The sequence below is a fragment of the Salvelinus fontinalis genome, chromosome 41 (assembly GCF_029448725.1).
Source record: "Salvelinus fontinalis isolate EN_2023a chromosome 41, ASM2944872v1, whole genome shotgun sequence".
Lineage (NCBI taxonomy): Eukaryota > Metazoa > Chordata > Actinopteri > Salmoniformes > Salmonidae > Salvelinus > Salvelinus fontinalis.
In genome coordinates this window covers 20,991,780-21,017,458 of record NC_074705.1, presented here as the reverse complement: position 1 = coordinate 21,017,458, position 25,679 = coordinate 20,991,780, and the positions used below count along the sequence as shown (strand labels likewise).

Genomic DNA, 25,679 nt, shown 5'->3' with positions numbered 1-25,679 from the left:
TAAAGGGTAGGCCTATTGTATTTCCACAGCAAAAAACTACAACAAATGTAATCCTTTATATTATGCGCCGATGCTGACGGCAAAAAGATCATAGTTCAATGCAAGAAGCAACACCGAGCTTATTTCTGCTATGTAGAATGCCTGCTTTTGGACACTAATCAGTTATTACATCGTTATTACAATGTAGCGGAAGGAGGCGTTAATTGGCTATTTTGATACATTTAGCCTACGTTACAGTGATCTCTGCTGTACTGTACATGGAAATGAAAAACTGGCAATATAGGAGGCGGGCTTAAAAGAACGAGAGGGGAGGGATAAGGCTGCTGTGCGTCGGGTCCCGTTTACTAGCTGTTCGTTCGTTCCACCAATGAGTCCAATGAGCTGGGCAGAATTGGCTAGATTGACAGGCACGCCTCTTCAAGGTTGCGCCGCCTTTTATGATTGTAGTTTTCTTCTTTTCTTTTTTTTTACTGCAAGACAAAACTGGAAAAAGAACGTCACATGTTGTTTTTCTCTCCAGCGCAGTCACTGTGGCGTTATTTGGTGCTCAACTGTTGCAGATAGCGGACGGGAATATCGGGTCATGGAATAAGTAAGCGGATTCTCGGTGCTTTGGAAAATAGCGCAAAACAACTTCTCTCAAAGTAAGTGAAGCGTGCGCATCAGAATGGCGAGTCCCCAAACGAATGGAGGACACTTGTTGTCTAATGTGACCAATAACAGTAATAACATTAAGAAATGTGGATATCTAAAGAAACAGAAGCATGGACACAGACGTTTTTTCGTATTGAGAGAACCCAGCGAGAGTTTTCCTGCGCGGCTGGAATACTACGAGAGCGAGAAGAAGTGGCAAAACAAGTCGGCTGCTAAAAGGGTGATACTGCTGGACTCCTGTCTTTGCATAAACAAGCGAGCTGACTCCAAGCACAAACACCTCATCGCCTTTTACACCAAGGACGAATACTTTGCAGTGGCAGCCGAAAACGAGCAGGAGCAGGAGAGCTGGTTTCGAGTGTTGTCGGATTTGATCGAAGAGGGGAAAGTCTATGACAGCCCCGCGTCTAATTCCACCTCTCTTTTCTGTTTCGAGGAGGCGAATTGCAGTATGATCACGCCGGCCACTGCCTCTTGCAAGGAGGTATGGCAAGTGAATTTGAAATCCAGAGGACTGGGTCAAACAAAACATTTGACAGGGGTGTTTAGGCTGTGTTTATCCAGTCGGACTATCAGCTTTGTGAAACTGAACTCGGAGGTTGCAGCTGTCAGTCTACAGCTCATGAATATCCGGAGATGTGGCCACTCCGACAGCTTTTTCTTCATCGAGGTTGGTAGGTCAGCTGTCACTGGCCCCGGTGAGCTCTGGATGCAGGCGGATGACTCGGTGGTTGCGCAAAACATCCACGAGACCATCCTGGAGGCGATGAAAGCCATGAAAGAGCTGTCAGAATCAAGACCGCGCAGCAAGAGTCAGGCGGCTAGCACCAACCCCATTTCCGTGCCCACAAGACGCAACTTGAACAATCTGCCCCCAAGTCAGACAGGGTTGGTGAGGAGGTCGAGAACAAACAGCATAGTGGCCACATCCCCAATGAGCAAGTTCACATCCTGTCGGATAAGGACAGCTAGTGAGGGGGATGGCAGCATGGTCAGGCCAGTGTCTATGTCAATATCTATGAGCGGGAGCCCCACCAGTCCCTTCTCCAACCGGAACCCTCTGAGCAGGTCCAATACGCTCTCCACTGGTCGCACCTGCCGGATACTGGAGTCCAGCCTCCAGCACAGCCGCTCCATGCCCATCTCCAACTCCCCTCCCACAGTCTGCAGTTCCATCTGCCTCTCCCCCATGAGTGGGACCCTCCCCACCCCTGTTGCGGTCCACCGCCCCTTCAGCTGCAGCGCCTCTATCTCAGGCTCCCTCAGCGACGCAAGCTTCATGCTATGCAACGAGCACAGCTCCAGCCCAGGCGACACCTCCAGGCTCCTACCCCTCACCAGGAGTGACACCCACGACTCCCTCTCCAGCACTCCTCCCTCCCGGGAGATCAACGACCTCTGTGGCTACATGATTATGGACAGGACGAATGACCAACGGCAGGTGTGCCAGGAGGAGGACTTGACATCGGGGAAGGCGTACAGGAAGAGGACATACTCCCTCACCACACCACGCCATCAGAGGGTGCCCGCCCAGCTGTCCTCAGCCTCGTTGGATGAGTACACCTTAATGCGGGCTGCCCACCACACCAACAGCGGGCACCACTCCGGGCGCAGCTCCACCTCCGCCTCCCCAAAGGTGTCCTACCCCAAATCCAATGGTAACCAAGTAGGGGATGATGGCTATATGCCTATGATGGCGGGCGTGGCAGCCCCGCCCGGGGGTAACCACAGCAAGGCAGATGCTTACATGCCCATGAGCTCCATGTGTGTCTCGGCTCCCAAGCAGATCATTAGCCCCTGTGCCCAAAACCACCAGTACGAGGCCGGCGACCAGACCAACTCACCCAGCAGCGGAGGCTCCTTGGAGGACAGTGGCTACATGAGGATGTGGTGTGGCTCCAAGTCGTCCGTTGAAAGCCCAGACAGCCGCTCGACCTACATGAACATGTCCCCTCGCAACGCCGCTTACACCACCTCGCAGACCCCCCCGGACTACTTCCTAGACCAGCTTCCGGGTGGTGAGCCTTCCATCACACCCATCTACTCCACAGACTCCCTGCCACGCCCCGTCAAACTCCACCAGGCTTCCAAGGAGGCGGGGGACACTGGTGACCAGTACGTCCTGATGAGCCCGCAAGGCCATCAGTCGCTAGGTAGGGAGTCAGACAACTACTACTCGGTGATGACCAATCCGGCCCCGCCCAACTCCTCGGTGCCCTCGCCCATCAGACATAGCCGGGGGACTGAGAGCCTGACGTCCCACCGGGGGAGGATGGGGCGGCCCAACCGGCTTTCTCTGGACAGCTTTAGGATCCTACCCTGCATGAACGAGCACCTCTTGCCCGGGGAACCCAGGAGCCCGGGCGAGTATATCAACATAGACTTCAGTGAGGGCACCAAGTACTCCCCGCCGTCAGCATCCAATGAGAGCCAGGAGTCGTCTCTGGGCTCCTGTGGCGGCCAGCCGAGGTCCCCTCTCTCCGACTACATGAACCTGCACCATGTCGTCTCACACTCACCCAAGGCTGGAGACACCCCTGCCGGACGGTTGGACACGGTCCCTGAGTCATCCCTGTGCCCTTGTCCGGATGGGGAGGGAGTGTACCGTCTCAGATCGAAGAGGGATTCCAAGTTCCCCCAGAGAGGCAAGGATGAGTACACCGAGATGACATTTGGACTTGGAATGGCCAACATGCCTCCCCAGTTCGTCCCTCAGACCTCAGCAAGGTACAGTACACTCAGTACTTTAGCCATAATATCAGTTGTAATAACGTTATTCAGCAACGTTATTTGGCTAGTTATAGATTAATAGATTCCCCTGGCACAGCGGGCACTTTGTGGTGTTTTGTAGGTGAATTGAGTTCAAGGGGATTTGAGTTCATGATAAGGATAAAATATTTTCTGTATCACATCTATCTATGGCTGTTTTGTAATAGACCATGTATTGTAATACATATTAACTCTGTTTATTATCTTCAGTGCCAGAGAGAAGAGGCTATCCCTGGGTGAGCAGGTCCTCCCGGGGGGCATGGGGGTGTTCCGTCTTGGCGCTGCCACCCCCGTGGATCCTGACGGGGCCGCCAAGGTGATCCGGGCCGACCCCCATGGGCGCAGGCGGCACAGCTCCGAAACCTTCTCTTCTACGGCTACCGTCACCCCCGTGTTCCCCTCGTTCGCCCATGGGGACGCCAAACGCCACAGCTCGGTGGAGAACCTGTCGGTGCGGAGCAGCGAGAGCTCAGACGAGGAGGGTGGCAGCCCCATGAGTAGAGAGACCTCTATGGGCTTCCAGAATGGACTGAACTATATTGCCCTGAACCTGATGGAGGACAGGGAGGGACCTTGTTGCGATGACCTGACCACGGTCAGCTTTAAGCCGGCCAGCAGCTGCAAGGGAGCCCTCCATGGATTACATGTCGCACCGTACGTCTGTTTGGGGTTCAAGGAGGCGGTCACCTCTGTCAAAGGTGAGTGATGCTTCTCTGTGTGTGTGTGTGTGTGTGTTTAGTAGCTGGCTGGCTTTAGCTGCCCATTTCATGGCTGGCCAGAGTTTGTAAACGTAGGGTTAGAGGTCTGCAGTGGTCATATACTTATGGCAATGGTGCTGAAAACAACTTTGTCCAAACTTTATAGGAAGAAAACATGATACTTAAATCAACACGTTTTTAGACATTGGGGAATATTTCAATGTTTGTTGACTGGCTGCCTTAGAGACCATACTTTGATTCTATGTTTGGGGTGAAAAATGTGTCCAGCTCTATGGTGATCATGGACATTTTAGTTTATACTGGAGGGTGCTGTCACTGTCAACAACGATAAGGGGAGAACTGGCATTTATGAAGGACTGGCAATGAGTTAGAAATGAATGTTATTTCAGTTCGTACAGCATAGGCCCCTTCCTACTTTTCAGCTTGCTATTCTGCCATGTGTATTGCGATAGACGAGATAATGAAAAACACATGAGGGGAAAAACATATTTCGAAATGGACACGTTGAGATTACTTGCTGTGGCGCCCTTGGCTTTCGACTGCACACAATTAGATTGTTCTGTTTACCACCAAAGATGCGTAGGTGGTACATGAATTCAAAAACGGACCCGCAGCGTGACGAACGTCGGACTTTTGAAGCACTGAAGTAAACAAGTAGTGGGTGGGTACGTAGGCACCATGACACCGTTGGCGTTATGCACGTCCTTTTCCAAATATAAATTACAGCTAAATTGATTTTGGGCACCAGCCATCTTATAAAACAAGTGTTTATTCTCCGTGTCATACTAATTATATTAGAGAAGGCACACGAACGAATATGGTTGCTCGAATTACACACTGAAATGACACACAGTGTGCAGGCGGAGTGTATGCATGAACATGGACAGTGAAGAACGAAGGGTTGAAATAATGTCATTATTGATTAACGTTGATGTAATGGCTGAATCTTGGTTTGTTTATATTAAACTTACATTGATCTCCTATTGACAAGCATGTTTATAGCAATTATCAATGCATTACATGTTTAACACATTGCGCAATGGCATCATCTTTAGGCTTGGGCGGTATACCATATATGGGGTATTTGCAAATAGCCACAGGATGGTTTTTCAATACCATCAATACTGTTTAAATGATATCTTAGAATTTTTTTCATAAATTTGAATATTTGTAGCTACTTTTTAAGTAAATACCTGCAGTCAACTTGTGCAATACGTTAGGAGATAAAGAACATTGCATTCTTAATTTCATAAGCTACATAAACTACATTATGAAGTTTATGGTAGTCCCCAGTCACGTGGTGTTTGTTTACAAGCGCATAACAATGAGACTGGAGCCTTGTAAGTCACTCACTGTTGTGCAGCACGTGCCAGTTGATCTAATTACAGTATGGAATTCACAACTAAATATTTGCTATCTAGATATCTTAGAACTGTTAACTGTCTAAAATTTGCTAAATGCTCTACAGTTGTGCATTTGGTTTGCTAATTTAGTAGCTAGTTAGCTATTTGGCTGAGTGGTTAGCTTCTTCCAAAATCAAACATTTGCTTGGTAACAGCAGAGAATCCCTTCTTGGATCAAGAGCCTTTCTGGATAACATTTGTTTTGTACGTGCAGCAAACTAAGTAGCATTTTTGAGTTGCTTGTATACTTGTTTAGGTCAGAAACTGTACAAAATGTTCGCAATGCGCTCGTTAGCATTTCGTTAGCATTCTCAATCGGATTTTACATGTACTTGTTAGCATTGCTAACCTAAGAATTAGAGTATAGTAGGGTTTGAAAACAGTGCCCCTTGTGTTCAGTGCGGTATTACCGGATGTCCTTGTATGGGACAAGGTCGGTATGACAACCTGGATACCGCCCAAGACTAATCACCTTATTATTTGTTTTAAAGCGTTTGCTAAAAAAACATCTACTATACATAAGCAATAAGGCCTGGGGGGGTGTAGTACATGACCAATATATCACGGGTAAGGGCTGTTCTTACGCACAACGCAGCCGTAGTGCCAGGATACAGCCCTTAGTCGTGGTATATTGGCCATACCACAAACCTCTGAGGTGCCTTATTGCTAGTATAAACTGGTTACCAACGTAATTAGAGCAGTAAAAATGTATGTTTTGTCATACCTGTGGTATATCACGACTGTCAGCCAATCATCATTCAGGGATCGAACAACCCAGTTTATAATGTCTGATATACAACGGCTTTCAGCCAATCAGCATCCCAAACTACACGGTTTATAATGACTGTTAATATACAGAACCAGTCAAAAGTTGACACACCTACTCATTCAATGTTTTTTATTTTATTTTTTACTATTTTCTACATTGTAGAATAATAGTGAAGACAGCAAAACTATGAATAAACACACACGGAATCATATAGTTACCAGATTCTTTCGATTCTTCAAAGTAGCCACCCTTTGCCTTGAGAGCTTTGCACACTCTTGGCATTCTCTCAACCAGCTTCACCTGAAATGCTTTTCCAACAGTCTTCAAGTTGTTTGCACATATGCTGAGCACTTGTTGGCTGCTTTTCCTTCACTCTGCGGTCCAACTCATCCCAAACCATCTCAATTGGGTTGAGGTCGGGTGATCGTGGAGGCCGTCATCTTATGCAGCACTCCATCACTCTCCTTATTGGTCAAATATCCCTTACACAGCCTGGAGGTATGTTGGGTCATTGTTCTGTTGAAAAACAAATGTTAGTCCCACTAAGCGCAAACCAGATGGGATGGTGTATCGCTGCAGAATGCTGTGGTAGCCATGTTGTTTAAGTGTGCCTTGAATTCTAAATAAATCACCGACAGTGTCACCAGCAAAGCACCCCCACACCATCAAACAACCTCCTCCATGGTAGGAACCACACATGCAGAGATCATCCGTTCACCTACTCTGCGTCTCACAAAGACACGGCGGTTGGTCCCAAAAATCTCAAATTTGAACTCATCAGACCAAATGACAGACTTAATGTCTAATGTCCATTTACTCGTGTTTCTTGACCCAAACAAGTCTCTTCTTCTTACTGGTGTCCTTTAGTAGTGGTTTATTTGCAGCAATTCGACCATGAAGGCCTGAATCAGTCTCCTCTGAATATTTGATGTTGATATGTGTCTGTTACTTGAACTCTGAAGCATTTATTTTGGGATGTAATTTCTGAGGTGCAGTTAACTCTAATAAACTTATCCTCTGCAGCAGAGGTAACTCTGGGTCTTCCTTTCCTGTGGTGGTCCTCATGAGAGCCAGTTTCATCATAGCTCTTGATGTTTTTTTGCGACTGCACTTGAAGAAACTTTGAAAGTTCTTGAAATGTTCCATATTGACTGACCTTCATGTCTTAACGTAATGATGGACTGTCGTTTCTCTTTGCTTATTTGAGCTGTTCTTGCCATAATATGGACTTGGTCTTTTACCAAGTAGGGCTATCTTTTGTATACCACCCAGACCTTGTCACAACACAACTGATTGGCTCAAACGCGTTCAGAAGGAAAGAAATTCCACAAATGAACTTTCAACAAAACTGGTTGAGAGAATGCCAAGAGTGTGCAAAGCTGTCATCAAGGCAAGGGTGGCTATTTTGAAAGAATCTCAAATATATAAAATATATTTTAATTTGTTTAACACTTTTTTTGGTTACTACATCATTCCGTATTTGTTATTTTATAGTTTTGGTGTCTTCACTATTATTCAATGTAGAACATAGTAAAAATAAACAAACCCTTGAATGAGTAGGTGTCCAAACTTTTGAGTGGTACCCTACTACTATAATAACACTTTTCACGTTATTCATTCATAAATATTTATCTGCAGAGCTAGTATGCAAATCCTTCAGAGATCTGTTTAGGAAAGTGCTGTGAGAATGCTGTACTCAAAGTAGGGATCCATCCTAACCAAGCTAGATCATCTTGTCAGTGTTTTTATGACATGTCAGCCCTTGGCAGCTCCTTATACACTGCCTGTTCCTTCCATGCCTCAGTCAGAAAGGCAGGCAGGCAATAAAATGTTCTGCAGCCCCAAGCAACCATCACTAAATCATCCAAGGCATATCACAGGTCCATCTCACAGTCCTGGTGTCACTGGGGTCAGTATTCTGGCCCAGAATAGTCCCTGTGGCGGCTATAAACAAACCAATATTCCAGTCTCAGGGGCAAGGCACAAGACTCAGTGTTTTGGCAGTCATTCACTCATTGTACTTTGTAAACATTGAGGTGCAGGAGACTTGTTGACAGGTGAGGGTATTTTAGTTGCCCTCTCCTTGTACTTTTGTCAAACACAATTAGTGTGTGTGAGAGAGAGACTGTTTCTCTGTGTGTGAGGCCTCATCCATGTTACGCGTCCCTTGGGAGGTGGCATCCGTGCCAATGTCTTTCATGAGTTTGGCTAGTCGCTCCGCAGGTCAGAAAAACAAGTGAGCTCATTGTTTACTAGACGCCAGGTAATGACGAGGTGTCACGCTCAGAATTCCTGTCTGTGTTGCGAAGGCTGCTGGGAGGGATGGGTCAACTGAACACTATTGGGTTTTTGTTCCCTATTGGCGCAATGAGGGGCCTGGACTGGGGGGATTGAGGCCCCGGGATGGGGCAACAAAAAAACATCAAAACATGTACATGTGGACTGGCATGGACACAGTACATACGACAGAGGTGGTTGCTGTTGTTGTTGGCAGGTGATGTAATTGTTGTCATGGTTACCTGTGTCAAACCTTTTAGCTCTGATTTTATTGAAGTGATAATGCCTTCGACGCCGGTGTTTGGAGGATATATTGGCACAGATGTTGTTAGGCAAACCGTGCCAATACATCCTCCAAACACCGGCTTCGAGAGCATTATCACTTTTTATACAACGGGTTACCAACATTGACGTTTTTTGTATTTTTATTTATTCATACTATTTCTTTCTTCCACAAGATATAGTCCTACGCAAGCCGGCTGGTCGTTCGTTCTATCGTTTCGGTTTCCAGAGAGGCGAACCAGTCGTTCAGTTTTTTTTGTTCTGTATCTATGGACGCGACCCAGATGTTCGTTCTAAATGTTCCATTGCCATACTGGCTGGCAACATTCTTATCGCTTGCTAGCTAGCCAACTGCGACTAACTTACAGTCACGTCAAGTGCAGCCAGAGTAACAGCAAAGTAGCAACGTTTGCATTTGTTTAACCTTTCTGGCGCAGGCGTTCCGCTAGCGACCCACCTCGACAACATCCGGTGAATTTGCAGAGCGCCAAATTCAAAATACAGAAATAGTCATAATAAACATTCATAAAAAATACAAGTGTTATACATCGGCTTAAAGATGAACTTCTTGTTAATCCAGACGCTTTGTCAGATTTCAAAAAGGCTTTATGGCGAATGACTACCATGCGATTTTATCTGAGGACAGCGCCCTGCTTACAAAAGCATACAAGCATTTTACAACCAAACCAAGTAAAAGAATTACAAAAGTCAGAAATAGTGATAAAATTCATCACTTACATTTGAAGATCTTCATATAGTTGTAGTCACAAGAGTCCCAGCTACACAATAAATGTTCGCTTTGTTCGATAAAGTCCCTCTTTATATCCCAAAAACTCTGTTTTGTTCAGTAATCCATTGGCTCCAAGGCGGTCAAAACATGCAGACGAATACATTCTAATAGTACCGGTAAAGTTCGTCGAAACATGTCAATCGACGTTTATAATTAATCCTCAGGTTGTCATTTGTCTAAATAATCGATAATATTTCAACTGGACAATAGCGTATTCAATAGAAAGGAAAAACAACGAAGGGCGCGCAATCGGTCACGTGTGCAAAACCAGCTCTGCATTCTACCTCAGTCCACTGACAAAAAGGTCTCATTCTTCTTCGTTTTTCAGAAAACAAGCCTGAAACAATGTAAAGACTGACATCTAGTGGAAGCCATAGGAACTGCAATCTGGATCATAACCCATTAGATACTGTATAGGCCTTCAATTGAGAATACCCACATCAAAAAAATCTGAGTGTTTTCCTCAGGTTTTTGCCTGCCATATCAGTTCTGTTATGCTCACAGACATTATTTTAACAGTTTTGGAAACTTTAGAGTGTTTTCTATCAAATCTACCATTTATATGCATATCCTTGCTTCTGGGCCTGAGTAACAGGCAGTTAACTTTGGGCATGCTTCTCATCCAGACATCGAAATACTGCCCGCAAGCAGTTGTGTTAAGCTGTTTTTTAGTGACATTTATTTGGATACATCCATAACAATGAGCCAATGAGGCGCAATTTCGCCTGGCATACAAAATATGCTTTCGGCAGGACACTGTTCAGAGCTAGCCAACAACACAGCTTACACGATCACTTCAAACTGAAGCTGGAAAGACCGGAAACTAGCTGCACTTTGTTTCGTTTTACCTTTGTTCAATTGACATGTTTGTATATATCCCCCAAAATTATGCTAGCTAATTCATGATTTTGACTGGCTGAGGATCACTGCCTGCCTGTCTGTCTTTTCCCAACTCCCAAAACGTTCATTACTATGGGACAGTTGGAGATCGAATTTTAATATTGAAACAATGTTGCAAATGTCAGAGACAGACCCCAGCTAGCAATGAGGAATCTACCACTTTTCCTGGGGGCCGGAACTGATTAAATCGGCCCGGTGTCGGACTCAAAATGGATGACTGCACAGAATCGGCCCAAGTACATCGGGCCGTTTCCGTCTACCGGAATTCAGCCGCCTTTGCCGGTATCTTACCAGAATCCCCCCAGAACCGTCCCGATGCAAATTTAAATACATTTATCCAAAATTATCAAATTTTATTTTTTACATTTTATATATATATTTTTCAAATATTACTATTATACATTTTATACATACAAATTATACCCATCCACAAAAAAAAACGTTGGAGGAAACGCCATACACCTGGTAACCGTTTCAGCGTGCATGCACCTGGCCCGCCACATGAGTCGCTACAGCGCGATGGAACAAGGACATCCCGGCCGAACAAACCCTCCCTATTCTCGGGAGGGTTTGGCCGGCCGGCATGGGTCTTGAACCAGCATCTGTAGTAATGCAGTTAAATACTACACAGGACTCTTAAAGAATTTCATTTAAATGTTAATTGTATTTTTTTGATTACAGAAACAATGAAAAAAATATGGGGGAAAATATAATGAAATGTTAATTATATAAAGCAGCCCGTGTAATCATCTGCCAGAGAGTAGCCCCAGTCGTCCAAAGCCCCAAGTAATACATTTGGGCCAGATAACTCACGCCGGAATCGGCCCGAGCTCAGTCCCTGCATCTTAGCCATGAGTAATACTGTCATAATAACAAAGGGAAAACAACATGTTTTTAGACATTTTTTGCAAATTTATTGAAAAAAATTAAATACAGAATTATCTCATTTACATAGCTATTTACACCCCTGAGTAAATACATGTTGGAATCACTTTTGGCAGGAAATAGCTGTGAGTCTTTCTGGGTAAAGCTTTGCACACCTGTATTGTACAATATTTGCACATTATTTGTTTTATTCTTCAAGCTCTGTCAAGTTGGTTGTTGATCATAGCTAGACAGCCATTTTCAAGTCTTGCCATAGATGTTCAAGTAGATTTAAGTCAAAACTAAGTAAGCCACTAAGGAACATTCAATGTTGTCTAGGTAAGCAACTCCAGTTGTTAAGTTAACACATTTGGCCTTGTGTTTTCGGTTATTGTCCTGCTGAAAGGTGAATTTGTCTTCCAGTGTCTGTTGGAAAGCCGACTGAACCAGGTTTTCCTCTAAGATGTTGCCTGTGCTTAGCCCTATTCCGGTTCGTTTTACCATAAACTCCCTAGTCCATGCCGATAAGATGCATACCTATAACATTATGGCGCCACTAGGGTTGCAAAGGGTCAGAAAATTTCTGGGAAATTTCTGACATTTTTCTGGAAATTTTCCATGGGATGTTAAGCCTGGGAATTTTGGGAATTTTGTGCATGCACAGTGCATTCTTCCATCACATGTGCATTGCACTCTTCCATCACATGTACAGCTGATTCTCAAGATATTGCACACTAATGAGATGCTATTGAGCCCACACTACTACACTGTCTGAGCCAAGGATTACATGCTTTCTGGTAAGTTTTGATTACAATTGTAAAGGTAGTCATTGTTGTTCTCCCCCTTAGACGAGGAGGAGCATGGATAGGACCAAGATGCGGATTGAGGGAAATAAGCCATCTTTTAATGAAAACAAGACACTACAAAACTACAAAACAACAAACGTGACTAACCTTCAACCGTCCATGTGTGGACACAGGAACAAACACCCACAAAACCCCAGTGAAACCCTGGCTGCCTTAGTATGACTCTCAATTAGAGACAAACGATACACACCTGTCTCTAATTGAGAATCATACCAGGCCGAACACAAAAACCAACCTAGAAATACAAAACATAGACTACCCACCCAACACTCACGCCCTGACCAATAAAGACATACAAAACAAGAGAAAACAGGTCAGGAACGTGACAACAATACTGGGTGGGGGGAATATATTTTATGACACCATTTTTTGTTAACTAGTAAATAGTAAATAAACTAGTAAATAGTTTTTTTGACTCAATGGAGGAACGTAGTCCGAGAAATGCTGATGAATGTCTTGCTCGAGCTGTGTATGCAACTGGTTCACCTCTGATGCTCACAGACAATGTCTGTTGGAAGAGATTTCTGAATGTTCTTCACCCAGCATACACCCCTCCAACCAGACATGCTTTATCTACTAATTTGCTGGATACAGAGTTCAAGTGAAGGTCAAGCAAATTATAGAGAAAGTGGACTGTTTTGCAATCATCTCTGATGGGTGGTCAAATGTTCGCGAGCAAGGAGTAATTAACTAAATCTCCACCCCTCAACCAGTATTTTACAAGAGCACAGACACAAGGGACAACAGACACGCCGGTCTCTACATTGCAGATGAGCTGAAGGCAGTCCTCAATGACCTTGGACCACAAAAGGTATTTGCACTGGTGATAGACAATGCTGCGAACATGAAGGCTGCTTGGTCTAAAGTGGAGGAGTCCTACCCTCACATCACACCCATTGGCTGTGCTGCTCATTCATTGATTCTGCTCCTCAAGGAAATCATGGCACTGAAAACAATGGATACACTCTACAAGAGAGCCAAGGAAATGGTTAGGTATGTGAAAGATCGTCAAGTTATAGCAGCAATCTACCTCACCAAGCAAATTGAGAAGAATAAGAGCACCACATTGAAGCTGCACAGCAACACATGTTGGGGTGGTGTTGTCATCATGTTTGACACTCTCCTGGAGGGGAAGGAGTCTCTCCAAGAAATGGCCATATCACAGTCTGCCGTTATGGACAGCCCCATCAAGGGGATCCTCCTGGATGATGTAATTTGGGAGAGAGTGGTAAGCAGCCTGACACCTATAGCAGTAACCATTGCATGGATTGAGGGAGACAATGCATTTTACAGATGTATGTTGAGCATGTTTTTGGGAGATGTGATGGATCAATAATCAGTAATTATGTCTACTTATGATAAGGTAAAAGGTTAATGTTTCTGTCTCCATATGATATGGTAAATATATCCAATGCAAAAAAACATCTACATTTATATGGTATTAATATTAATTTGCAATATATTCCTGTTAATTCCCATATATTCCCACGGAAAGTTTCCACCTCTGAATATTTCCCAAAATGTGCAACCCTAGGAGCCACCATCATTCTTGAAAATATAAAGAGTGGTACTCTGGCATATGTTGTTGGGTTTGCCCCAAACATAACACTTTCTATTCAGGACATAAAGTGAATTTCTTTGCCACATTTTTCTGCAGTTTTACTTTAAGATGCATGTTTTGAAATATTTGTATTCTGTGCAGGCATCCTTCTTTTCACTCTGTCATTTAGGTTAGTATTGTGGAGTATGATCCATCCTCAGTTTTCTCCGATCACAGATATTAAACTCTAACTGTTTTAAAGTCACCATTGGCCTCATGGTGAAATCCCTGAGTGGTTTTCTTCCTCTACTGCAAGTCAGGAGGGGCACTGGTATCTTTGTAGTGACTGGTTGTTGGAGGCATTGGAAAACCTCCCTGGTCTTTGTGTTTCAATCTATGTTTTGAAATTCACTCTTCGACTGAGGGGGCTTACAATTATCTGAATGTGTGGGGTACAGAGATGAGGTACAGAGATGAGGTAGTCATTCAAAAATCACATTAAACACTTATTTCACAGTCCACAGTTTATTATGTGACTTCTTATGCACAAAGAGGTAACAAAGAGGTTGAATACTTATTGACTCAAGACATTTCAGCTTTTCAGTTTTTAATAATTTGTAAAAATGTCTAAAAACAATTATATTTGAACATTATTGGGTATAGGCCAGTGGGTCAAAATCTCAATTGAATCCATTTTAAGTGTAGGTTGTAACACAACAATGTGTAAAAAGTAATGAGGTGTGAATACTTTCTGAAGGCATTGAATATGTGACTACGGCACGCCGGATGCTTTTAAAAGCAACAAACAAACCCAATTGTGAGGCGCCCGAACAAGGTGTACAGCCTCGGGCGGCAAATTGAGCCAATCGGTTGTTTTACTGAACAGTCTGTCGGACCAAAACAACCATCCGCGATAGCGAACTGGAGGGGTCAAAGTGCTTCAAGGTACACTAAACAGTACATGCTTTTGTATGTGGACATCCCTTCAAATGAATGGATTCGGCTATTTTCGCCACTCCTGTTGCTGACAGGTGTATGAAATCGAGCACACAGCCAAGCGATCTCCATAGACAAACATTGTCAGTAGAATGGCCTTACTGAAGAGCTCAGTGACTTTCAACGTGGCACCGTCATAGGATGTCACCTTTCCAACATGTCAGTTCGTAAAATTGCTGCCCCGGTCAACTGTAAGTGCTGTTATTGTGAAGTTGAAATGTCTAGGAGTAACAACGGTTCAGCCACAAAGTGGTAGGCTACGCAAGCTCACAGAACGGGACCACCGAGTGCTGAAGCAAGTAGAGCGTAAAACATAGTCTGTCCTTGGTTGCAACACTCACTACCGGGTTTCAAACCGCCTCTGGAAGCAAGTCAACACAAGAACTGTTCGTCGGGAACTTCATTAAATGGGTTTCCATAGCCAAGTATCCGCACATAAGCATAAGATCACCATGCGCAATGCCAATCGTCCATACAGAAATGGTTTGTCGAGATCAGTGTAGAAGAGCTTGACTGGCCTGCACAGAGCCCTGATCTCAACCCCATCAAACATCTTTGGGATGAATTGGAACGCCGACTGCGAGCCAGGCCTAATTGCCCAACATCAGTGCCCGACCTCACTAGTGCTCTTGTGGCTGAATGGAAGCAAGTCCCCGCAACAATGTTCCAACATCTAGTGGAAAGCCTTCCAAGATGAGTGGAGGCTGTTCTAGCAGCAAAGGGGGGACCAACTCCATATTAATGCCCATGATTTTGGAATGAGATGTTGGACGAGCAGGTGGCCACATATTTTGGTGACTTCTCGCTAGTCAGAGGCCTAATACGGTGTTTATCATTCAACTTCAAAGCCACACATTGAATGAGTGGGAGGAGAGGGAGAGAGACATGGCGGTTTTGCTAGGTACAAAGTACCAACCCAGCTCCAGCCATTCCAAGTATTTAGCGCCTCCCCGACATCATGTGCGTCTGCCTGGAATGCCACCACAGGATTGTATTTGGACAAACGGCGCCCCTCAGACAAACTCAAACTCCCTCTTCTCTCTCCGTCACTGTCAATCAGTCAAAGGAGTTGGGACTCGGTGGTGACACTGTTGATCGAGATTTAGTGTGATTATCTAGACGACAGTCAGTTGCATAAATAGAGAGGTCACAGGGACAGTCACTGTGTTTCTTTATTTTCTGCCTCAGCAGGCCAGGCTACCAACTCTGTTTACCTCTGTGCTACTGTTTACCTCTGTGTGCTAACGTAAACCCTATCACACTGACCTGAGAGTGTGCTAACGTGAGCTATCCCCATGATCTGGGCGCTCATCCTATGTGAACAAGGTGTTAAGAAATTAGTAGACGTGGCAGGCAGAGGCTAGGTTTAGGGACGTCTCTGTCTCTTCCTCTCTGGAGGCTAATAGCCTTTTATCTGATCAGGTGTTTGTCTCTCTCCTTTCGCTCTCTCATATATATTTGACCACACTCTCTGGGGTTTGACGTAAGGTGTTTTGCCCTAATGGCTGTTAGCAGCAAGGGTAAACACCCAGAGTGTTTTTGTGTGCAGACACACACACTTGGGCCTCCTTGAGAGGGGAGTGCGTGCTCCTACGAGCGGCGCGCGGTGAAAACGGCAACTTCTTCTTGAGTGGTGGCGGATGGCTGCATCCGGGAGGAAGGGGGGGGGTAATACACCTGCCGTGCACCACTATCTTACCCTCAACCCCCACATTTGCCCCCTCCTCCACCCCCACTTCCTCCACCTCATTAACCGATGGACCACGAGCATGTAGCACACACGTGTCTCTGTCCCAAATTGCGCCCTATATGATGCGCTACTTTTTATCAGAGTGCAATGGGCCCTGGCCAAAAGTAGTGCACTATATAGAGAATAGGGTGCCATTTGGGACGTAGGAACAAGCATTAGTCACTGGTGAGCACTGGACAGTAGGCTAGCACCACCCACTACTGTACACTAATAACTACACACCATGTGCTGCATCTGCTGCTGCAGGTGCAGCCCAGGGGCCAGTCTAATGTCCATCAACCCGGGGGAGGGGGGGGGGGGGGGGGGGGGGGGAGGAGAGGTGGGGGGATGAAGCCGTAGCGAGTAGCTCACACTCTAGCACAGCTATCTGATATCCACTCCATCCAACCTGTCCGTGACTGTGAATCTGAGCCGCGATTGTTCATCTCCAGAGTGCGTGTTGAATCGGATATGATAGATCATCATCGTCAGCATTTGTCAGTGCTGCTTTCGGTTTTAGAAACACGCAAATACAGTAGAATAGTGGAACGTCACGCACGACAGATGCAGATTCTTTTCGCCCTGGGCCAGGCCTAGTGTGTGTGTGTGTGTGTTACGTGTTTTGTTTGTTCTTAGAAGAGGTCATCTGGTTTCAAAAGCACAACACACACTCTCCCCTCACCTCTTTTACTTTCTCTCTCTCCCTCACTCCGGGATCAGAAGTCAGGGCGCATGCTCAATGAGGCTCTGCATTCATTTCGAAAGTAGATGAGATTATAGAGAAGAGAATATTAGAGCCTGTTCGATCCTTCCTCGCTTGTTTTGTCTGTCTCTCTTTCCCGCTCTTTTCCTGTTCTCTCTTTCTTCTTTTGGTGTTCTTTTCTTGTAGTTCTTTGTTGTTGTTGTTGTTGATATCTCTGTGCTACCTCTCTTTCCATGTTTCTCTCTCACTCACTCTGTTTGGTAGTACACACAAACATCCCCTCCCAACACACGCACTGCTGTGTCAGAGTTTCCGGCAGGTGGCGGTTGCAGTGCAGATGCTGTGACACGGTGACTAAACTAGGCCAGGATGTTCCCGGCTCCAGATAACCCACGCGGCAGGCGTCGCCAGGCAGCGCTCCCTTGCATTTAGCCTCAGCAGCAGCAGCCATGGTTAGAGTTAGAGATGAGATTATGCACTGTGTGTGGCTGGGGATTAGACACCGCCACCCTGTCCAGGTTGCTCATTCTGGAGGTGGGATGACAGTGTGCATACACACTCTCAATCTCTCTCTCTCTGCCTTAGACTCGCGTAAACACACACCATCTTCCAAAACCATTCACAAGTTTGCTTTAGTTGTTAGCTGCGCTGAAGTTCAGTTTCGGCATTGTAAACTGCCAAAGTCCACCATAGTGGCATGTGTATTATGTGTGAATAAGCAGTCTATAAGATGTACAATCACTGAACAGCAACATATCAGAGCCTTTGCAGTGAGGTACAAGGGCCTCTGCCCCAACCGTGCCGTCTGTAATGAGGTTTGCAGCGCCACTCTGCTCTCCTGCTCTGCTCCCTAAGCCCCTCCTACCATCACCAGTGGCCGGGCCCATTCTTAGAAAACCCAGATGGCATAGAGGAGCTCCACAACTGAAGGTGCTTTATCCCCCTACTGCAGTACTCCTAACCCCCCCCTCCTCCCTCCTCAGCCCCTACAAAGCTGCTGCTGCTTGCTTGGCGTGATACCGTCCAAAACGCATCGCCCCCACTGAGCTATAATAATAATAATAATAACCGTCCTTTTTCTTAATCTCTTTATTGTTATTATCACTATTATTGATATGATAATCATATTATTTTAATAATAACTAATGTCATTATCATTAGTAGGCTTAATATAGAAGCCTTGTGTAACCACCATCGAGCTGTAGGCCGAAGAGTGCATCCTGTTAAGTCTTAATACCGTAACTTACTTAGGCCTATATTTCAATACTTGCAGTATATAAGCTACAGTAATGTATCAGCTACAGTAATGTATCAATCATGAATTAATTCATGTCATCACACAGCATACGAGTCATTCATGATTTGAAATGCAATCAAGCCTTTAGTTTTTTTTTTAAATGGCAAAGTGACTTTTGAATAATTAGCATAAACAACAAATAAATAAACCGTGCATTTTGGAAATTGCATTCATGAATGAATGCGACTGGTTTTAGTCTTTGCTGTAATAAAGGCTTTGCAAAAAACAATAGACTCTGGTGTGCTTGTAATTTATTTAGTGTTCCAAACGGTCAGAGAAATGATTGTACCTGTTTGGTACACACAATATGCACGCGGCGCTTGCTCCTTACCTTACTTTTCTCGATCTCCAGTATTTTCCACAACTAGTCAAACTTATTCCAAACATCTGGCTTTCCCTTTACCTCATTAGCAACCAGTAAACATTCCCCCATATCGAGTTTGTCAAGTCCTCTGCATCCATTTTGCTGTCACGTGTTAAGGCGTTCGGAGTTTGTTGAATTTATTGATGTGATTATGATATGCTATAGTTCAGGCCCTATCGGTCACATGCGATGCATACCTGTGTCACGTAAAGAGAACAAGGGTTGAGGGAATAAGGAATATTTTTCCTTAACAAATTAGGGATTTCGGTAACAGACTTTCTCAGTCACAAATGGCTGTAGTTATTATTGCAGCTTCGGCAACATGGACAGCGCGATAAACACAGTTGATGTTATGTGGCGGTCGCTCCAGCAGGGAGAAGAGCGAGACAATGGGTGCAAGTCACACAGTCACTCGCTGTAATTTTTTGTAACACAGCTCAGCAAGTTTGAGCCCGGCCCGATCAAATCAATTGCGGTCGGACTCCCTAGTCGTGTGTGTGTGAGAGAGAGGTGCGACGCACACTTGCTCTTCCAGTTGTCTAGCTTTTTTCCCCCGACAGCTACAGATGTAGGATGTTAATTTGAGCCAGTTTACTACAGCAGGAGATTAATCCTGCATCAACAGGAAATGTGGATTATAGTTAATGGAAATGTTTTGTAGGGGTTGATTTCTTAGTTAGGGCCTTGACCCAGAGTCTGACACTTTAAAGTGGAAATTACAAACTTTAGAAGCCTTTTTAAACCTTGAATACACTAAGTTTGCTGCGCCGGACAATTCTCAGAAACAAAAGACTGATCAAATTAACATCCTACATCCTATAATTCGGAGTGTGTTGTTGTGACACACAAACAGGCTCAAAATGTATCTCTCCGAGGATGGAATGAATGGTAACAGGAGGCTGTTTTACATCCATCTCTCTCCTAATTTCAGATACCAGCGTGGGTTTTTTGGTCTATAGGAGTTGTTTGTGGTATTGTGGTAGCAATGGAAACTAAGAACCCTAACTTGAGGCAGCATAACCAAATAATCATAGGAAATCTAAGAGATTTATAAGCAATCCAAGAATTTAAGCTAATTGCAGTCTGTACTACTCTATGTAATGCAATGCTTTTCTTTCATTCCCCCACAGACTGAACAGGACAGCGGACAATCCAAGCCCTCATCATGCTGGCTCTGAGACGGACCGTCATACATTGGGGTGGCCGAGACAACCTGCTGCTGTAAATTAAGTCAGTCGGTGCCTCGTGACCCAACAAACACCCCCACCATGACTAACTCTCTCGCCCACGAAGGGGAATCCTAACACTGGTGCTGTCCCAGAGACTCTGTACTAAAAAGTAGATGGGGGTGCTCCTGTATGTGGGGGGCCTCTATGTGTCTAGAGGCTATATTTCTAGCGCTGTTTATTTGTTTAGAATTTTCTCTCTGGTTTTTGGTTTTGGCTCGTGGACTGTGAGTAGCCTGTCTGTTGACCCCCAGGACATGTAAAGCAAACCATGGTAAGGCACAGTATGTGTACTTACACCCTCCTCAAAAGACGCGCCCCCCCCCCCCCCGCGCACACACACACACACACGGTATGCAGATATTATTTATTTGCTTACATGGGTATGGATGGGTCAAAGTTTGTGTGTGTGTAAAAACGGACACCATGATCGTTTCAGTAACACATTCACTAACAAACCGTTTAAAATAATCCAATCCCTACCTCAGAAAGAGCAAGGTATGAGAAACGTATAGATATATTTAGGTTCTATTTATTTTGGAATGTTTCATGTAGACCAACCCAAAGCCTTGTCTCTGTGGTTCTATTTGTACCGCACAACAAAGAAAATATGATTTATTCTACTATTTTCTTAAATCTAATTTAATCTTAGCATGCTTTATTGTGCTACAGTTGAAGTCGGAGGTTTACATACACCTTAGCCAACTACATTTAAACTCAGTTTTTCACAATTCCTGACATTTAATCCTAGTAAAAATTCCCTGTCTTAGGTCAGTTAGGATCACCACTTTATAAGAATGTGAAATGTCACAATAATAGTAGAGAATGATTTATTTCAGCTTTAATTTCTTTCATCACATTCCCAGTAGGTCAGAAGTTTACATACACTCAATTAGTATTTGGTAGCATTGCCTATAAATTGTTGAACTTGGGTCAAACGTTTCGGGTAGCCTTCCACAATAAGTTGGGAGATTTTTGGCCGATTCCTCCTGACAGAGCTGGTGTAACTGAGTCAAGTTTGTAGGCCTCCTTGCTCGCACACGCTTTTTCAGTTCTGTCCACAAATGTTCTATAGGCTTGAGGTCAGGGCTTTGTGATGGCCACTCCAATACCTTGACTTTGTCGTCCTTAAGCTATTTTGCCACAATTTTGGAAGTATGCTTGGAGTCATTGTCCATTTGGAAGACCCATTTGTGACCAAGCTTTAACTTCTTGACTGATGTCTTGAGATGTTGCTTCAAAATATACACACAATTTACCTGCCTCATGATGCCATCTATTTTGTGAAGTGCACCAGTCTCTTCTGCAACAAAGCACTCCCACAACATGATGCTGCCACCACCGCGCTTCACAGTTGGGATGGTGTTCTTCGGCTTGGAAGCCTACCATTGTTTCATCCAAACGTAACGAAGGTCATTATGGCCAAACAGTTCAATTTTTGTTTCATCAGACATTTCTCCAAAAAGTATGATCTTTGTCCCCATGGGCAGTTGCAAACCGTAGTCTGGTTTTTAAGGGCGGTTTTGGAGCAGTGGCTTCTTCCTTGTTGAGCGGCCTTTCAGGTTATGTCGATATAGGACTCGTTTTACTGTGGATATAGATACTTTTGTACCTGTTTCCTCCAGCATCTTCACAAAGTCCTCTGCTGTTGTTCTGGGATTGATTTGCACTTTTCGCACAAAAAGTACGTTCATCTCTAAGAGACAGAACGCATCTCCTTCCTGAGCGGTATGACGGCTACGTGGTCCCATGGTGTTTATACTTGCGTACTATTGTTTGTACAGATGAACGTGGTACCTTCAGACATTTGGAAATTGCTCCCAAGGACTAACCAGACTTGTGGAGGTCTACAATTGTTTTCTGAGGTCTTGGCTGATTTCTTTTGATTTTCCCCTGATGTCAAGCAAAGAGGCACTGAGTATGAAGGTAGGCCTTGAAATACATCCACAGGTACACCTCCATTTGACTCAAATGATGTCAATTAGCCTATCAGAAGCTTCTAAAGCCATGACAAGATTTTCTGGAATTTTCCAAGCTCTTTAATGGCACTGTCAACGTAGTGTATGTAAACTTCTGACCCACTGGAATTGTGATACAGTGAGTTATAAGCGAAATAATCTGTCTTAACAATTGTTGGAAAAATTACTTGTGTCATGCACAAAGTAGATGTCCTAACCGACTTTCCAAAACTATAGTTTGTTAATTAACAAGAAATTTGTGGAGTGGTTGAAAAACGAGTTTTAATGACTCCAACCTAAGTGTATGTAAACTTCCGACTTCAACTGTGTATGATATTGTGAGGATAATAATGATACAATTTAAGAGGATTTATTACTAGTTCCAGTTAGGTGAGAAATGCATATTAAAGTACATTCATGTAGGAAGAACGCAAAGATGTTGGTCTGTGTACTTGGTCTGTGTACTTCCTAGTAGTAGTCAGAACCTCGGCTATCCCAGGCATTTACTGTATATGCAATACATTACGCATGATCCCTAGCTCTAACCTGATTACATGGTAGAACATCTCAATGATATATAGTTATGGGGTTAGAACCACATGATTTTGGTTCATGGGGATTGCCACTGCTGCTGTAAGCACGAGGAGTACCTAGAGCAAGGGTCCTGTTCATTAGGCATAAAATGGACTGAAACAACCAGAGACTACTTGGACTTCTAAACGTTTGGTGCCCTAATGAACACTACCCAATTTATACACCTATTTCTCACAATTTGTTAGATTGTAATACACTAGAGACACATCTGAATGTATCAAAGCACTCGGTGTCGTAGAAAACGACAATTGAAAATTATGTGGGAGGGGGAGAAATTTTTCAAACTGTATTATTTAATATGTATTACACTTGTGATTTATTTTCTCTGCAAAGGCCTTTTTGTGTAGATTATGTACATAAGAGTTTATCTGAAATATGTCGATTTTGAAGAGATACATTTAGTCAGGTTGCAATGAAATTACTAAACAATGTAAAGAAAATATTTTTCAAAACTAGTTTTTGAATTGTAAAATGTATGCTTTTACCTCCTCACAGTAACTTGTGAATACATCTATAATATTTAAAAAGAGAAATACCTTCAGTATATTTTGTTATCTTTGCCTTGTTGATAACAATTTACCCATATGGCATATGCAATAGTGAAATACATTAACTTAGTTTGGAACCAAATGTTGGTATATTTGTAAATAAAAATTATTAAGCAAACTATTTTGCCCTTAGTATATTTATTTCGGCCAACTTTTGATGCTGTTTTTGTTACTGGAAACGTATAGTGTATATACAGTGGGGCAAAAAAGTATTTAGTCAGCCACCAATTGTGCAAGTTCTCCCACTTAAAAAGATGAGAGAGGCCTGTAATTTTCATCATAGGTACACTTCAACTATGAAAGACAAAATGAGAAGAAAAAAAATCCAGAAAATCACATTGTAGGATTTTTAATGAATTTATTTGCAAATTATGGTGGAAAATAAGTATTTGGTCACCTACAAACAAGCAAGATTTCTGTCTCTCACAGACCTGTAACTTCTTCTTTAAGAGGCTCCTCTGTCCTCCACTCGTTTCCTGTATTAATGGCACCTGTTTGAACTTGTTATCAGTATAAAAGACACCTGTCCACAACCTCAAACAGTCACACTCCAAACTCCACTATGGCCAAGACCAAAGAGCTGTCAAAGGACACCAGAAACAAAATTGTAGACCTGCACCAGGCTGGGAAGACTGAATCTGCAATATGTAAGCAGCTTGGTTTGAAGAAATCAACTGTGGGAGCAATTATTAGGAAATGGAAGACATACAAGACCACTGATAATCTCCCTCGATCTGGGGCTCCACGCAAGATCTCACCCCGTGGGGTCAAAATTATCACAAGAACGGTGAGCAAAAATCCCAGAACCACACGGGGGGAGCCTATTGAATGACCTGCAGAGAGCTGGGACCAAAGTAACAAAGCCTACAATCAGCAAGGGCATTGAAGGTGAAACGTGGCTGGGTCTTTCAGCATGACAATGATCCCAAACACACCGCCCGGGCAACGAAGGGGTGGCTTCGTAAGAAGCATTTCAAGGTCCTGGAGTGGCCTAGCCAGTCTCCAGATCTCAACCCCATAGAAAATCTTTGGAGGGAGTTGAAAGTCTGTGTTGCCCAGCAACAGCCCCAAAACATCACTGCTCTAGAGGAGATCTGCATGGAGGAATGGGCCAAAATACCAGCAACAGTGTGTGAACCTTGTGAAGACTTACAGAAAACGTTTGATCTCTGTCATTGCCAACAAAGAGTATATAACAAAATATTGAGAAACTTTTGTTATTGACCAAATACTTATTTTCCACCATAATTTGCAAATAAATTCATAAAAAATCCTACAATGTGATTTTCTGGATTTTTTTTCTTCTCATTTTGTCTGTCATAGTTGAAGTGTACCTATGATGAAAATTACAGGCCTCTCTCATCTTTTTAAGTGGGAGAACTTGCACAATTGGTGGCTGACTAAATACTTTTTTGCCCTACTGTATATTCAACCGTGCTCTCACTTGTAGTGTTCATCTTCTGTTTCTTACTTGAGAAGATTGAAATGTGAACTATACTGCCCTACCAAGCAAAAAAGGCAGAAACTGCTTGTTTAGTTGAAAATGAGTTGTCATTTTTGCTACATTAAATACCTGCTTAATCATGTGGACAAGTATCCTGCCTCTATTGTGTTTTGGAGAAAATGGGGGTCATGTTAGCTGTAACTGCATAAAGTAAATGTGACAGCAAGGTTAATAAAAGCCATTTTTCTCAGTTCCACGCTATGAGCAGTTAGTTCCTTTTTGCTTGGTAGGGCAGTATACCGAGAGGGCACAGATTTCATCATGTTGTATTCCATTGTACATACTTCATAACTGTTTATTGTGATGCTCTAAGGAGATGATTTAATTCTAATTTAAGTATTGCTTTTGTTTGTATTGATTATGGATAGCAACAGGCAATAATAAATAACTTTATTTAAAGAGATCTCTCTCTCTCATACAACACACAGGGTTGTAAAAAACCCCGACCCCAAGACACTCACATTCTCATTTACACATTTTCTTCTACGTGGGTAATTCAGTTCACATGTTTGTGCCAGTCTATATTTTGAGCCCAGGAGAGGCTTTGAGGACGATCGCTATTGAGCACTGCACGCGACTACAGTCCCTATCCCAATTACCTCCGGTTTGTTTTTCAGGCAAGGGAGAAGCTACAGAACCAAAGAATGCAAAATATACATAATGAAAACAAAGCATGAATAAAGGGGCTGCATCCCAAATGGAACCTTATGCCCTCCATAGTGCACTACTTCTACCATAGGGCTCCAAGGTATTGCTTTCGGATTCATGGATGCCAGAGCTAACATAAAAAGACTTTATCAGCCATACTGTTGAATTTATTAGATAGACTTTAAAAAATATATATAATATCAAAGAATTTATACTGTACATCATGGGAGGCTGCTGAGGGGAGGACGACTCATAATAATGGCTGGAACGGCGAATGGA

General features: G+C 43.8%; 1 protein-coding gene across 1 annotated transcript; it reads left to right on the top strand.

The window, feature by feature from the left end:
* The first annotated feature begins 420 nt into the window (after positions 1-420).
* Positions 421-24,945, top strand: LOC129840298 (insulin receptor substrate 2-like). Its single transcript, XM_055908097.1, has 3 exons — positions 421-3,381; positions 3,634-4,121; positions 20,053-24,945. The coding sequence occupies exons 1-3, from the start codon at positions 668-670 to the stop codon at positions 20,055-20,057; spliced, it is 3,207 nt and encodes a 1,068-aa protein (XP_055764072.1). The 5' UTR covers positions 421-667; the 3' UTR covers positions 20,058-24,945.
* The last annotated feature ends 734 nt before the right edge of the window (positions 24,946-25,679 follow it).

Excerpts from the sequence above, each read along its gene's own strand:
- LOC129840298 (XM_055908097.1), top strand. The coding sequence starts at position 668 with ATGGCGAGTCCCCAAACGAATGGAGGACACTTGTTGTCTAATGTGACC. Across the intron at positions 3,382-3,633 it reads GTCCCTCAGACCTCAGCAAG|TGCCAGAGAGAAGAGGCTAT; the intron begins GTACAGTACACT and ends TATTATCTTCAG.